The 16,817-nt window shown below is 39.9% G+C and overlaps 1 protein-coding gene and 1 long non-coding RNA gene across 12 annotated transcripts in view; both read left to right on the top strand.

Annotated features, from left to right (window-relative positions):
• Nucleotides 1-12,888, top strand: part of LOC146407267 (uncharacterized) — a 52,912-nt gene extending 40,024 nt beyond the window's left edge. Inside the window, exon 3 of the long non-coding RNA XR_014827835.1 lies at nt 10,069-12,888. This is a non-coding gene — a long non-coding RNA (uncharacterized LOC146407267). The remainder of the gene's footprint in view (nt 1-10,068) is intronic.
• The window catches only part of SCAI (suppressor of cancer cell invasion), a 156,434-nt gene that overhangs the window by 56,933 nt on the left and 82,684 nt on the right, over nt 1-16,817 (top strand). For 8 of the 11 annotated variants that reach the window (XR_014827224.1, XR_014827227.1, XR_014827228.1 and 5 more), the window contains exon 3: nt 16,602-16,733. The exons of the other annotated variants lie outside the window; for them this stretch is intronic. Coding sequence is in view for 1 of the 8 variants with exons in the window: in XM_003122166.7 (XP_003122214.5) it covers nt 16,602-16,733 (132 nt within the window). In the remaining 7 variants the exon portion in view is untranslated. The remainder of the gene's footprint in view (nt 1-16,601; nt 16,734-16,817) is intronic. 11 annotated transcript variants of the gene reach the window in all.

The following is a 16,817-nucleotide window of genomic DNA, read 5'->3' as shown; positions in this document are numbered from 1 at the left end:
CATGAAAAGCTTCTTATGTAGGATTGTAGGGAAACTACCAGGCGAATCAGCCAGAAGAATTGAGAGTTGCCGATGCTGGTGATATAGAGCTGGTGGAGGAATGGTGAGCTAGTGGACTGCTGCTTTTCATCTAAGTGTTTTGAGTACTAGTGAATTGCTCATTGCTAATACTTTTAGCATTTTGATAAAAGTAATATTTTAATATAAATGACAAAAGATAAAAAAACAAATATAAGCAATCTAAGAAAGTGATAAGACAAACCACAGAAAGGGAGAACACATGTGCAAATCATACATCTGGTGAGCTACTTCTATCTAGAATAAATAATGCACTCTTACAACTCAATAATTAAAACACAGCCCATTTAAAAATAGGCAAAGGATTTGAGTATACATTACTTCAAAGGAGATATATAAAGGACCAGGAAGCACATGAAATTAGTCTCAGGGAATTGCGAATCAAAACCACAGTGAGATACTGCTTCACACCCACTGGAATAGCTAATGGAAGAGAGTATTGCCAAGGATGTAGAGACGTAGGACCCCTCACACTGCTGCAGTTGTAAAATGGTGCAGTCATTTGGGAAACAGTCTCTTAGTTCCTCAAAAGGTTAAACATAGAGTTACCCTGTGACCCCCCCCCCATTTTACTGATAGGTATAAACCAAGGGAAATGAAAGCATATGCCCACACCAAAACCTGTAAAAACAAATGTTCACAGCAGTGTTATTCATAATAGGCCAAAAATGAAGTGAGTTCAGATGTCCATCAACTGTTACATGGCTAAACAAAATATGCTGTATGTATACAATAGAATATTATTCAGTTATAAAGAGGAGTTCCTGTTGTGGCTCAGTGGGTTAAGACTCTGACTGGTATCCATGAGGATGCTGGTGCAGTCCCTGGCCTCGCTCAGTGGGTTAATATCTGCTGTTGCCGCAAGCTGTGGCATAGGTCACAGATGTGACTTGGCTCTGGCAGTGCTGTGACTGTGATGTAGGCCGGCAGTGCAGTTCCTAGCTTGGCAACCTCCATGTGTCGCAGGTGCGGCCCTAAAAAAAGTAAAAATAAACCAAAAAAACCCCAAAATATAAACTTGGATGTGGTGATGGTTGCATAACTTAGAAATATATTTAAAACCATTCACCTATACACTTAAATAGGTAAATTGGTGTATGAGTCCTGTCTCAAATTATGTAATACACATGTGTATGTCAAATAATCATATTATAACTTTATTTTATATGTATATCTCCAGTCAGTTATTGCTTAAAGAAATAGTAACTTTCCTTTCTCTTTTGATGAAAAGTTTATTATTTTCTTACTTCTTCTGCCACCTTATTGCAGATAAAACATGCAGTTTAGGGAAGCAGTATATGTTACAGTATATAAATCACAAGTATCTCTCTCTCTTTTTTTTTTTTTGGTCTTTTTGCATATGGAGGTTCCCAGGCTAGGGGTCTAATCAGAGCTGTAGCTACCGGCCTATGCCAGAGCCACAGCAACGTGGGATCCGAGCTGCATCTGCAACCTACACCACAGCTCACGTCAACACCGGATCCTTAACCCACTGAGCAAGGGCAGGGATCAAACCCGCAACCTCATGGTTCCTAGTCTGATTCGTTAACCACTGCGCCACGACAGGAGCTCCCAGTATCTCTTAATACTTAAAAAAAAAATTTTGCTTAATACAAATCAGGTATTTGCCTGGTTAACAGCCTCCTCTCAGAGTATGCTGAGATGTTGGTTTCGGGTGGTCTGAAGTGATTTTCATGTTACCTGTTTTTAGCATGCTCTCTGTGTAGACCTTTGGCTGTGGCTGCTGCCATCTTTGTCATTAAGAACACTGTAAACCAGCTATAATGGAAAAAATAAAAAGCATTATTGAATTAAAAAAAAAAAGAAAAGAAGGAAAAGTCTATAGGGCCTGCACTTCTTTACCTATTACGTAAACGTAGTGTTTTGGCTGGTGATTGAGACTCGGGCTTGATCTTGTTCCCTTTAGAGTTATTTATATATTTTTTTCCCTTTTGGCCATCTGGTGGGATATGGAGTTCCCAGGCCTGGGATCAGATTAGAGCTGCAGTTGCAGCAATGCTGGATCCTTGAACCCACTGCACCAGGCCAAGGATTGAACCTGAGTCCTAGTGCTGCAGAGACACCACTGGTCCCATTGCGCCACAGTGGGAACTCCACCCTCTTGAGTTTTTGTGTTGTGACTAAAAGGCTCTTTATTTATTTATTTATTTATTTTTGTTTTTTACAGCCGCACCTGCGGCATGTGGATATGGAAGTTCCCGTGCTAGGGGTTGAATCAGAGCTGCAGCTGCCCGTCTACGCCACAGTAATGCCAGATCTGAGCAGCGTCTGCAACCTACACCACAACTCACAGGAATGCTGAATCCTCAACCCACTGAGCAAGGCCAAGGATTGAACTCACATCCTCATGGATCCTAGTTGGGTTTGTTAACCGTCCAGCCACAATGGGAACTCCTTAAAAGGCTCTTTAAATTGAACTACATTGTATTTGACTGCTGCCTCTATGGGTTTTCCACCCAAGACAGTTTTTATGAATTATTAGCCCTAGGCTGCTTTAAGTCATGTTTCCTCACACCATTTTCTGAAGTACAAATATTTGATACTTTCAGTTTGCATGTTTTTGTGTTTTCTGCCTCATTAACTTCATAAGTAGTCTTTGCATGTATCTTGCTAATAGTAATTTTTTGTAGACGACTGACAGGGTGGCTTTCTTTCCTTTCTGTTAGTCTGTGTGCTGTTCACTCACCTGAATAAATATTAAAATTTGCATATGTGTATGTATTAGGTAAACACATCTCCTTCTTCACATTCGGTAGGCAAAAATGAGGAGTTCCAGTCATGGCACAGCAGAAACTAATCTGACCGAGAACCATGAGGTTTCGAGTTTGATCTCTGGCCTTGCTCAGTGGATCAAGGATCTGGCGTTGCCATGACCTGTGGTGTAGATTACAGACACGGCTCGAATCTGATGTTGTTGTGGCTGTGGCGTGGACTGGCAGCTGTAGCTCCAATTAGACCCCTAGCCTGGGAACCTCCATGTGCCTTGGGTGCAGCCCTTAAAAAAAAAAAAAAAAGGAGTTCCCGTCGTGGCGCAGTGGTTAACGAATCCGACTAGGAACCATGAGGTTGCTGGTTCGATCCCTGTACTTGCTCAGTGGGTTAACGATCCAGCGTTGCCGTGAGCTGTGGTGTAGGTTGCAGACGCGGCTCGGATCCCGAGTTGCTGTGGCTCTGGCGTAGGCCGGTGGCTACAGCTCCGATTGGACCCCTAGCCTGGGAACCTCCATATGCCGCGGGAGCGGCCCAAGAAATAGCAACAATAATAACAACAACAACAACAAAAAGACAAAAGACAAAAAAAGACAAAAAAAGACAAAAAAAAAAAATGTCTTTATAGTCTCCTGGACAAATATCTTGTTTTGTTTTTTGTTGTTTGTTTTTGCCCCATAACATGTGGAGTTCCTGGTCTAGCGATCAGATCCGAGCTGCAGCTGCAACTCACGCCACATGGGATCCTTTAACCCACTGTGCAAGGCCGAGGGTCGGACCTGCACCCCCAGTGCTCCAGAGATCTTGGATCTCATTGTGCCACAGTGGGAACTCTGACAATATCTTTCAAATGGCCTTCTGGCTACATGTGTATCAGCACTGCTCTGTGCTCTGACGCCATTGGCTTTTTTTTTCCTTCACCTCTCTTTGCCCTCAATTCATTCAGTTTCTTTATATCTGGAACTAAGAGAAGTTTGGTACCTATGGATTTCTCTTAATTTTTTTTTTTTTTTTGGTGTAGCACCCAGTAGCTTGATGTGGGATCTCAGTTCCCAAACCTGGGATTGAACCTGGCTGCAGTGGTGAAAGCACCAACTCCTAACCACTAGACCACCAGGGAATGCCCTTTCAGTCATTAATACAGCTTGGAACTTAACTGCAGTCACATGTTGGAGTAATTCAGAAGAATTATTCTCAGAAAATAATCTCTGTATAATTGCAGGTAGTTTTCTGCTAACTGTGGTATGTGAAGATGCTTTGCACTCTGTTTGGTTCATATTATAAGAACACCATCTGACCAAGTAGTAGCTCCTTGTTCCTTTTACACTAAATACAGTAAAACCATCATCATCACCCCCCGCACAGACACAAACTCAACATTTTTTCTGTACTTGGTATTTTTCAATTTATGTTCTGTTTTGGGTGCACTTATAACATTTTAAAAATAATTTTAAAGTGAATTATAATTTGCAGGGCAATTTTATATCCATTAGTTCATTTTATTGCCCAATAACTTTATGAAGAAGCTTTTTTTTTTTTTTTTTGTCTTTGTAGGGCTGGTTCCACGTCATATGGAAGTTCCCAGGCTAGGGGTTGAATCCGAGCTGTAGCCACCGGCCTACACCGCAACTCACAGCAACACCAGATCCTTAACCCCCTGAGCAAGGCCAGGGATCAAACCTGTGTCCTCGTGGATACTAGTTGGGTTTGTTACCACCGAGCCACAATGGGAACTCCTGGAAGCTATGATTAATGTTCCATTTTGATAGCTGAGCAAACATGTGTGTGACACTCTCTAATGCTGATACTTAAGTATACCATCTTTTTACCTGTCTTTTAAAATATCTGAATGTATCAGACAATGATCTCTTTTCTACCGTGTGATTTCTATACCTTCTCTTGGTCAGAATAAATCTTGTATTGTATTTTGGTGTCATTTCATGTATATTCCATTCCTTCCTCAGCCTGTTTCTTTTGGTCTAATCACAGGGTCGTTCCCTATCTTTTTGAAACATTACTAAACTGCGGAATAATGACGGTGATAGTGTACATTATGTAGTGTTTTCCGACTCCTTTCACACCTACATCCTCTCGTTCTCTCTTCACAACCCCTTATCTGAGCTAGGCAGAACAAGTGTAAATTGCTTGTTTTTGTAGATTAAAAACCTGCAACTCAAAGTGTTAGCTACAGTTTTTTATTTGTTTACCGTCACAAAACTAGGAAGTATTTGGAATAGGAATGCTACTTCTGTCTTAATCCAGGGCCCTTTCCACTCTGTTCTGACATTGCATTGTGCTTCCTGTTTTGATGTTATCTGTCATATATAATTTTCTCTGATTTCGTTCATACTTTCATATTGCCAACCACTTACTCAGAATTAAATCCAAAGCAATTTCTCGTGTTGCTTTGTCAAGACTGCCTCTAAAAAGAAATTGTCAACGAAGCAGGTCTGTAACTTGCCAGATGTCCTGTGTTTTGCAGAACAAGTCCTTGAGCAGTCGTCTGCATTCGGTGCTCTTTTGCTCATGTGCCCATTTTGTAAAGTGTTAGGACTCTGTCCTATACAGACGTTGGTATATGTACAATTGTGTGTCCTTGGGCTGCTGTAATAAATTACCACAAACTGGGTGGCTTAAAACAGCAGAAATTTGTGCTCTCACACACAGGAGACCATACAGCCATCAAAGTGTTGGCAAGATTGGTCCTGTGCCTTTTGCTTAGCTTCTGGTGGTTCTTCGGCGTTCCTTGGCTTGTAGCTACGAAGAGCTCCAATCTCTGTCTCTTTCTTCGTTTGGCTGTCTTCCCTCTGTCTTCACATGGCATTCTCCTCTCTGTGGGTGTTTGTCTCTGTGTCTCTTTTCCTCAGCTTATAAGGACACCGGTCATACTGGAGTTCAGACTCACTCTGTTGGAATATGATTTCGTGTTAACTTACATCTTAATTCTATCTACAAACACACTATTTCCAAATAAGCTCGCACTGAGAGGTACAAGGGGTAAGGACTTCAACATACTTTTTTGGCTGGGGGAGATGCAATTCAACCCTCAACAAAGTATGTCTTTTTTTCTTTGTCTCTACTTTTTTTGGCTGCCCTGTGACATACGGAGTTCCCTGGCCAAGGATCAGATCCCAGCTGCAGCTGCAAGCACGCCACGGCTGTGGCAATGCCAGATCCTCAACCCACTGAGCCAGGCTGGGGATTGAACCCATCTTCTGGTGCTCCAGAGATGCTTCTGATCTCTGTGCCACAGAGGGAACTCCTCTTTGTCTCCACTTTTATTGTTACCCATGTGGTATGGTTACATACATGCTTTCCATAAATGTCTATAGAACCAGCCTTGTTTGTACATGATCAAATGTATTTTTCCCCACATAATTGATAGATATATGTATTTCATTCATGTCTTAATCTACCATTTATTTTTAAGGAAACCAGTGAAATTGCATTTGTGAAATTGTATTCACAGTTTTATATTAAAGTTTCAATTATCCATGATCTATTAATACTATAAGCATTTGAGGCCATGACAACTGTTTGTATAATATGGAGCTTGGCTTGTAATTTTGCTTCTTTATATTGTCCTTCCCTTTGGTGTCAGGGTTAAGTTAGCTCATTATAATGAATGTCGGAAGGGAAGTATACATTAAAATGAATGTTGGAAGGGAAGTTACCTGTTTTTTTCAGTGGCAAAACTTATTTGTAAAACCACGTGAGTCAGATGTTCATCTTCCCTCTTCTTTCTCTTCACATAATAACTGTGTAGCTCAATGAATTTTCACAGTGTTAACTCCAGGTCAAGAAATGAAATATTTCTAGCATTCCTCTTATTTCCTGCTTCCTCCCTAAAAGGAACCATTATCTTGATCAGTTTGTCAATTACCATAGTTTAGTTTTTATTTGTTTTGTACCTTATGTATTCTTTTGGGTTTTCCTACTTTCACTCAACAGTGTGCTGGGTTCATCCATGGTATTGCAGGTAGCTGTAGTGGGTTCATTTTCATTACACTATAATATTCCACTTATTTATCTATTTCACTATTGATAGATACTTGATTCCAGATTTTGGTAGTTACAGATTTTACTTCTATGAACATTCATGTTAATGTCTTTTGGTGCATACCCAGTGCATATCTGTTGGTATATTCCTAGTGGCTGCGTATACATTAGTAGATATTGCTAAATCTTTTTTTAGTAGTTTCTATTGCTGCACATTTCTTTCAACACATGGGGTTATCAGGTTTTTAAAAAACATTTGAGACATTCTGGTAGATCTGTCATTTTAACTTTAACTTACACTTCTCTGATGACTAATGAAAGTCACCACCCTTTCATTTGGTCATCCCCTTTTGTGAAACGTATGCTCAAGGCTTTTGCTCACCCTCACCCTCTCCTTTTTTTGTTGGACTATTTGATTGCCTTTTCTTACTGACTTGTAGAGGTTCTTCAGTTATTATTTTGGTTAAAAACCCTTTGTCAAATATATATTGCGAATAACTTCCTTTCCTCTGTGGCTTGTCTTTTCACTCTCTTAATGGTATCTTTTTTTTTTTTTTTTTTTTTCTTAACGGCCCCACCTGCAGCATATGGAAGTTCCTGGGCTAGGGGTTGAATCAGAGCTGCAGCTGCTGGCCTGCGCCACGGCCACAGCAATGTGGGATCTTAGCCACATCTGTGACCTACCCTGCAGCTCATGGCAACACTGGATCCTTAACGCACTGAGAGAGGCCAAGGATCAAACCCACTTCCTCAACCCACTGAACCACAACAGGAACTCCTTAATGGTGTTTTTTGATGAACACACTGTGTATTTGATTTTTAAAACTATCCAATTTTTCTTGGTAATCTGTTTAAGAAATCTTTTTTTACCCCATGGTCATAGGGATAGCCTTATATTATCATAACGTAACTATTTTGTTTTACCTTTTATGTTTATATCCACAGTCTACCTAGAATTTACATTTGTGTATGATGTAGGTCGGAGTCAAGATTCATGGTTTTTCTTCTAATTTAGATATCCAGTTGACCCAGCACTAGCTCTTTTCCCCTTTCTTTCTTTTTTTTTTTTTTGTCTTTTTTGTTGTTGTTGTTGTTGTTGTTGTTGTTGTTGTTGCTATTTCCCCTTTCTTTCTTTTTTTAAATAAACTATTTTTTCTGGTTGCCTCACTACCACCTTTGTTACATATCAAGGATCCCCGTACATGTGGATCATTTCTCAACTCTCTGTTCTGTTGTATTGATCTGTTTTTCTCTTCCTGCACCAATACCACAGCCTTCAGCCCTGCAGCTTTACAGAAGTCTCGAAATCCAGTGGAATAAGCCCTTCCATCTTGTTATTCTTTAAGGTTATTTTAGCTGCTTTTGGCTCTTGGTATTCCCATATAAATTATAGAGCCAGTTTTTCCTTTATCACAAACTTAAGATTTTGATTAGTACTGCATTAAATCTATAGGTCAATTTAGGGAGAATTGATGTCTTTATAATTTTGAAACTTTTGAGTTAAAAAGCATGGCATGTTCTGGAGTTCCCGTCCTGGCGCAGTGGTTAATGAATCCGACTAGGAACTACGAGGTCGCGGGTTTGATCCCTGGCCTCACTCGGTGGGTTAAGGATCCGGTGTTGCCGTGAGCTGTGGTGTAGGTTGCAGACGTGGCTCGGATCCCGCGTTGCTGTGGCTCTGGCGTAGACTGGTGGCTACAGCTCCGATTCGACCTCTAGCCTGGGAACGTCCATATGCCGCGGGAGCAGCCCTGGAAAAGGCAAAAAAGACCAAAAAATAAAAAATAAAAAAGCATGGCATATTCTTTTTTTGTCTTTTTGTCTTTTGTTGTTGTTGTTGTTGTTGTTGCTATTTCTTGGGCTGCTCCCGCGGCATATGGAGGTTCCCAGGCTAGGGGTCCAATCGGAGCTGTAGCCACCGGCCTATGCCAGAGCCACAGCAACGCAGGATCCGAGCCGTGTCTGCAACCTACACCACAGCTCACGGCAACGCCGGATCGTTAACCCACTGAGCAAGGGCAGGGACCGAACCCGCAACCTCATGGTTCCTAGTCGGATTCGTTAACCATTGCGCCACAATGGGAACTCCATATTCTTACTTTTCTATTAAATCTTCTTTAATTTTTACCTCTCAGAGTTTCACAGTTTTCTGTGATGAGATCTTCCACATTTGCATTATGTTTATTTCTAATTACTTGTTTTTGTTTGATGCTCTTATAAATGATATAATTTTTCTTTATTTAAAGTTTCACTTCTAATTATTTGTTCTTGGGGCTAGAAATATGGTTGGGCTTTTTATAATTCACATCATATCCCGTAACTTTGCTAAACTCACTGATTAATTCTAATACTTAATCTCTACGTTCTTTTGAAATTTCAATGGAGAAGTTTGTATTATCTATGAATATTGACAGTTTTATATCTATTAGATGGAAATATAATCACATTAAAGAGAAATAGATGAAATTAATTTTAATAGTATATTTTATTGAATAACCAAAATATTGTTATTTAGACATGTCACAATATAAAAATTAATGAGATTTTTATATCCCTTGTTTTCATACTAAGTTTTCTAATTTTGATGTATTTTGCATTTACAACACCTCTCAACTTAGAGTAGCCATGTTTCAAGGGCTAAGAAGCCGCATGTAGCCAGTGACTCCAGTTTTGGACAGTGTAGGTCTGGAGGGTGAAACAAACTTTTTTTTTAACCATCAATTTTTATATGTATAACATTTTACGGAAATGCTGACCTGATAATATGTTAAGTGCCAGCGAGAGATTAGATTTTTCAAGAAAGGTTTTACTGAAAAGATGCCATTTGAATAATATCTTGAAATATGCATACAAGTCTCCAGGTGAACAGCATAGGCCAAATTGTAATGTTGTATGAGCAGGACTGGTTCAGAGACTTGTACGTGTCTCAGTGTGGTTGGAGAATAGGTAATCGTGTGAGTGGTGGGTGAGACGGGCCAGCAGTTCTTTACCAGTTATGAGTAATTTATCAGTAATGATGGTTAATATGTTCCTTAAGAAAAGCTTCCAGGGATGTAATTGCTGAGTCTAATGAAAGAATGTACGTGTTGCTCAGTATCCACTGTGAGTCTCAAAGGTCTGCACCAATTTACACTGCCCCTAGCAAAGACGCTGGTTCTAGGACACACTCAACTCCAGTCATTACTATATATATATATTTTTTTTCTGTCTTTTTGCCATTTTTTGGGCCGCTCCCGCCGCACATGGAGGCTCCCAGGCTAGGGGTCGAATTGCAGCTATAGCCGACGGCCTACGCCAGAGCCACAGCAGCACAGGATCCGAGCCGCGTCTGCGACCTACATCACAGCTCACGGCAACACCGGATCGTCAACCCACTGAGCAAGATCAGGCACTGAACCCCGCAACCTCATGGTTCCCAGTCAGATTCGTTAACCACTGCGCTACCACAGGAACTCTCTGTGTATTTTTTGTATGCCCATCACTTTGTTTTTCACCTTTTAAAAATTTCATACTTCCTCTTTTTACTATTTATTTATTTTTTAATTGAAGTACAGTTGATTTACAATGTTGTGTCCGTTTTAGGTGTATAAGCAAAGTGATTCAGCTACATATTTTCCTTCCAGATTCTTTTCCATTATAGATTATTGCTACAAGATAGTAAATATAGTGCCTTGTGCTGTACAGTAAGACCTTGTTGTTTATCTATTGTATATAATCTCATACTCCTAATTTCTCTCTCCTCTACTCCCTTTCCTCTTTGGTAACCATGTTTGTTTTCTATGTCTGTGAGTCTGCTTCTGTTTTATAATTAAGCTTGTGTCATATTTCAGATTCTGAATATAGCTGATGTCATATGGTATTTGTCCTTCTCTGTCTGACTTACTTCACTTAGTGTGATAATCTCTAGGTCCAGCCATGTTGCTGCAAACGTCAGTATTTCATTCTTTTTATTGTAGTAATCCGTGGTATCTAAGTATCACATCCTTATCCATTCATCTGTTGAGGGACATTCAGGTTGCTGAGCAGTGTATTTTTAATGTGCTAACTTTGTTATTTTAGGATGTTTTGGTTTGTTACTGGCAAGGTTTCATGTTTTTTTTCTAAATAATATTGATGTATTACTGCCATCTAGTTCTCAGATCCCATTCAGACTTTACCATTTGTCCTAACAATATCCTTTACAGCAGAAAGATCCAGTTCAGAATCAGGCATCGCACCGCAGTCTTCCTTTCCTTCGGAGGAACGTCTTTGACACTTTTGGAGATTACAGCTTGGTTATTTTGTAGGCTATCTCTCCCAATTTGGTTTTGTCTGTTTCCTCATGATTAGATTTAAATTATGGGTCTTTGGCAGGAAAATCACTTGCGCTAACTGGTGATACAAGATTCTGATTTGTCTTTATATGAATGATGTTCACTTTGATCACTTAATCAAGGGGACGTCTGTCCGATTTCATTGCTGTGATGTTACTTTTTCCTTTTGGAATTAGTGTGTATTTTGTGAGCAGTGCTCTGGAACTGTCCCATTCACCCTCAGACTTTACATTTATTCATTCATTTATATCAGTATTGCTTTATTATTTCTTATTTTCTTTAGGAGGTTATAATTCATTACTGTCATGGTTTATTTTGATATTGAAATTATCCCCAGTCTGGCCAGTGGGAGCTCCTTCAAGCTAGATCCCATGTCCTTTTTTGTATCCTTGATTTTTTTATTTATGTATTCTAATTTTTTGAGATATCATTGACATATGACATCCTATCAGTTTAAGGTATACACATAATGCTTTGACATATTAAATATTGCAAAATGATAACCACGGTAAGTCTAGATAATAATATCATCTCACACAGTTGCCAATTTGTTTTCTTGTGATGAGCGCTTTAAGATCTACTTTCTTAGCAGTTTTCGGGTATACAATACAGTATTGTTAGCTGTAGTCACGATGCTCAACATCACATTTCCAGAGCTTATTTATTTTATCACTTGAGGTTTGTATCTTTTGACAACTTTCACTGTTTTCTGTCCCTCCTCACCCCTACCTCAGGTAATCAGTCTGTTCTCTGTTTCTGTGAGTTTGGTTTTTTTCTATGAGATTCCACATATAAGTAAGATCCTACGGTGTGATTTATTTCACTTAAGATAATGCCCTCAAGTTCCATCCATGCTGGTCTAAATAGCAGGACTCCCCCTTTTTGCTGCATATGGAAATTCCCAGGCCAGAGATCTAACCTATGCCACAGCAGCAGCCCCAGCTGAAAGGCTTTTTAATGGCTGAATAATATTCTACTATGTACATATACCACATTTTCTTTATCATTCATCTGTTGATAATCACTGAGGCCCTATGTATTTTTGATTTGCCCCTTTCATTCTTTGAGCACGTTGTTGCTCTCTGGCACAGATATTCCAGATGCATCTTGTACCTTTTCTGCCTCAGGGCTATTAGCCTGTTACAATTCTCCAAGGAGCTCTGGTTCCCTCTATTGGAGAGTGGTGTTAAAAGACAAGATTTGGGTGCTCAGTATGTCTGTACTATTGAGTGGGGGAGGTGGTCAGTGATCCCAGGCCCTCTCATTGGACAGCTGTTCAGACCTGGAGAGTATGTATGTGCTGTTACAACCCCCCCCCCCCACATTTATGTCTCTGTTTTTTAAAATTCATTAGCCATACTTCCAGTTTCAATCCACCGTGTTCATTCTGACCTTATCCCTTTTCGTATTTTTTTTTTTTGTCTTTTTTCTACAAGTATTTTGTTACCTTCACATACTTGGGCCGCTCCCGTGGCATATGGAGGTTCCCAGGCTAGGGGTCCAATTGGAGCTTTAGCCGCCGGCCTACACCAGAGCCACAGCAACACAGGATCTGAGCCGCATCTGCGACCTACACCACAGCTCACAGCAACGCTGGATCCTAACCCACTGAGCAAGGGCAGGGATCGAACCTGCAACCTCGTGATTCCTAGTCGGATTCGTTTCCGCTGCGCCACGGTGGGAACTCCTCTGGATTCTTCAGTTTCACTTTAATGTTTCTAGCTGTGGGATTTTTCTTTGTATTTTCTTTCTTTAAAAAAAAAAAAAACTTTCTTTGAGTCTTTTTAGTTTGAGGTCTTATGTTTTCTCTAATACTGGGAAATTTATGGAAGTTTGTTTCTACAAGTATTTTGTCACCTTCACATACTTTTTTCTTTTCTTCTGTTTCTACTTTGATGTGGATGTTGATTTCCTTCATTTCTCTCTGCCGTATCTCTTGAATTTTCTTTATGTATTATATCTCTTCCTCATGTCTTTTGCCAGAGGACCTTAAACCTGATAATTTAGCTTATTAGTTTGTTCAGCTGTATCCTTTCTGCTCTACAATCTCTCCATCTATTAAGTTTATTTCAGTGATTGTATTTTTCATTCTTAGTATTTTTTCATTTTTTACGGCTGCAGGTGCAGCGTATGGGAGTTCCCAGGCTAGGGGTCGAATCATAGCTACAGCTGTTGGCCTATACCACAGCCACAGCGATGCCAGATGCAAGCTGCAACCTACAACAGAGCTTATAGCAAAGCCAGATCCTTAACCCACCGAGCAGGGCCAGAGATCAAAATTACATCCTTGTGGATACTAATTGGATTCGTTTCCATTGAGTCACAATGGGAACTCCCATACGCAGTATTTTTTATTTGCTTCAGTATGTTTTCTTCCTATTTTGCTTTATTTTTAACATTTTAAGTTTACTAAATTTATTTATGTATTTATTTTTAATTTATTTTTTATTGTTATGTCACAGTTGCAGTCGGATCTGGCTTAGCTGTGGCTGTGGTGTAGGCCAGCAGCTGTAGCTCTGATTAGAACCCTAGCCTGGGAACCTCCATGTGCCGTGGGTGCGGCCTTAAAAATAAAATAAAATAAAATAAAATATTGTTATTTCCCTCAACACAATATTTTATTTTATTTTATTTTATTTATTTATTTATTTTGTCTTTTTGCCTTTTCTTGGGCCGCTCCTGCGGCATATGGAGGTTCCCAGGCTAGGGTTCTAATTAGAGCTACAGCTACTGGCCTACACCATAGCCACAGCCAAGCCAGATCCGAGTTGCATCTGCAACCTACACCACAGCTCACCACAACGCCGGATCCACTGAGCAAGACTAGAGATCGAACCCAGAACATCATGGTTCCTAGTTGGACTCATTTCCACTGCGCTATGATGGGAACTCCTTCTTGCTGTTTTATATCTAATATCCTTTCTTATTGAGTTTGTTTATTTTGAACTTTTATTTTGTTTTTCTTCTATGCACCCCTTTGTCCTGGGGATATTATTAGCCACCTTGGCTCATGAGGTGCGGGGCGGGGGGGTGGGTAGAGAAAGTTCAGTTTGTGCCTAGTTTGTGCCTTTCCTTCTGAGTTTAAAGAATGAACAAATGAACGCCAAGTGGGGAGAGGACTTGCCCAGGTTCATCGCAGTGTAGAATCTCTTCCCAGACTCTGCACTTTTCAAGGTCTGTTTCCTTTAGTTAAAAACACCTGGTCTGTGGCATGTGGAAAGAGGTGGTGCGAGGAAGAAACTTGTGAACATGTAGGGACCACCCTGTACTGACCGTGTGTGGTGTAAACCGTGTGCGTTTGTAAACCACTTCAGTGCCACCCACATGTTATCCTGAGGCCCCTTGACAGTTCCAAGCTTGCTGACAGATTTCCTGCCTTGCAATTGCAATTGTCTGTTTAAGACAGAGTTGGAGAGAAAAAAAATTTGTCAGAATAACTATGCCACACGCTAACTCACATCTCTGGTGTCTGGTCCTTGCCTGCTCTGCCTATTTTTTCACTGGGACTGAATTTCCCTATGTTGTCCCAGGGATTTCTTTCTTTTTCATTTTTATTTTATTTTTTTGGCTTTTTAGGGCTGCACCTGCAGCATACTTCCCAGGCTAGGGGTTGAATTGGAGCAGCAGCTGCTGGCCTACACCACGGCCAAAGCCACTCCAGATCCAAGTCGCATCTGCGACCTATGCTGTATCTGTGGCAATGCTGGATCTTTAACCCACTGAGCAAGGCCAGGGATCAAGCCTGCATCCTCCTCGATATTAGTCGGGTTCATAACCTGCTGAGCCACAGTGGGAACTTCTGTCCCAGGATTTCTATCTGTGTGTGAACATAAATGAATTTTTTTTCTTTAATATAGGTTCACACTATATATATTATATAGTAGTATATATACTACTTGCTATTTTTAAAATGGCTAACGTGATTGATTACATAAGAAGATAGTTTGGATTTAATAATAAATATATGTACGTGTGTGTATGTGTGGTTTGTTTGGTTTTTTTAATCTTTTTCTTTGGCTGTGCTATGGCATTAGAAATTTCTGGGCCAGGGATCGAACCTGCACCATAGTTGCAGCCTGTACTACAGCTTCAGCCATATGGGATCCTTAACCTGCTGCACCACAGAGGAACCTCTGTGTCTGTGGTTTTTTTGTTTTTTTCTTTCTAGAGCCGTACCTGCAGCATATGGAAGTTCCCGGGGGCTGAATAGGAGCTGCAGCTGTCGGCCTCCACCACAGCCACAGCAGCGCCAGATACGAGCCGCATCTGCAATTTACACTGCACCCTGTGGCAACGCTGGATCCTTAACCCACTGAGCAAGTCCAGGGATCGAACTCACATCCTCATGGGTACTAGTCGGATTCTTAACCTTCTTAGCCACAACAGGAACTCCAATGTCTTTGGTTTTTATATTGCTCTTACAGTGAAGTGTGCCCATATTACTGCCTTATCACCTTAAGTATAAGTGTAGTCATTAGTGTTCTATGAATTACTTAGCAATTTTCTTTTTTTTTTTTTTTTAGGTTCTTAACAGCTTTTAAATATTATGATACTTAAATAAATATCTTTATGCACAAAGGGCTTTCTATTTGTAGGATCATTTTTCAGGATGGATATACAGAATGGATCAAAAAGATAAATAGGTTAAAAGGATCAACATTTTTATTTCTTAATCATGTAGAGGAGTGCCAGACCATAATAGGCATTCAGATAATATCTATTGGATCAAAGACTATTATTTTATTAAAGTTGCTTTCTAATATGAGTGTACCAATTTTCATTTCTATGCACAGCATGAGATTATCTATTCTCCCAGACTGATACTTAAATTAATTTGATGATTTGATTGTAATCAAGAGATTTCTTTTTTTCTTTTTCTTTTTTTTTTTTTTTTTTTTGCTTTTTAGGGCCACACCTGCAGCATATGGAGGTTCCCAGGCTAGGGGTCTAATTGGAGCTACAGCTGCTGACCTACACCACAGCCACAGCAACGCCGGATCCTTAACCCACTGATCGAGGCCAGGGATCAAACCCGCAGCCTCATGGTTCCTATCAGATTCTTTTCTTCTGCGCCACGATGGGAACTCCTGATTGTAATCAGAAGATTTCTCTCTCTTAAATGATGGAGGGGAGAAGGATAAATAAGGAATTTGGGATTCATATATACACACTAATATATAAAATAGGTAACTAACAAGGACCTATTGTATAGCATGGGGAACTATACTCAGTATTTTGTAATAACCCATAAGGGAAAAGAATCTGAAAAAGTATATACATGTATATATTCTTTTATATATACATATAAAATTGAATCACTTTGCTGTATATCTGAAAATAACACAACATTGTAAATCAACATTACTTCAATTTTCAAGATTCAATAAGAAAAGAAATAGAAATGCTATCAGATGGTATAACTAAGGTATGCTTCTTTTTGTATTTCGTCTACTTGGTAAACGGACACATGTTTTCTTACAGGACCGAGTTTGCTCTTAAGGAAATCATGTCCTCTGGAGGTGCCGAAGATGACATCCCACAGGGAGAGAGGAAAACAGTTACAGATTTTTGTTATCTTCTGGATAAGTCTAAGCAACTGTTCAATGGGTTAAGGTTAGTGGATGCTTGATGGCTTAAACTTTTCTCTAGTTCTGTATCTTGGCTGATGTGTGGTTATGGGTAGAGTGTTATATAAAG

This window comes from Sus scrofa, chromosome 1 (assembly GCF_054392235.1).
Source record: "Sus scrofa isolate SSC_HxYL_T2T_F1_AM1 chromosome 1, Sscrofa_HxYL_maternal_Yorkshire_Landrace_v2.0, whole genome shotgun sequence".
NCBI lineage: Eukaryota > Metazoa > Chordata > Mammalia > Artiodactyla > Suidae > Sus > Sus scrofa.
The sequence above is the reverse complement of the archived record's forward strand: the minus strand, read 5'-3'. Positions and strand labels throughout refer to the sequence as shown.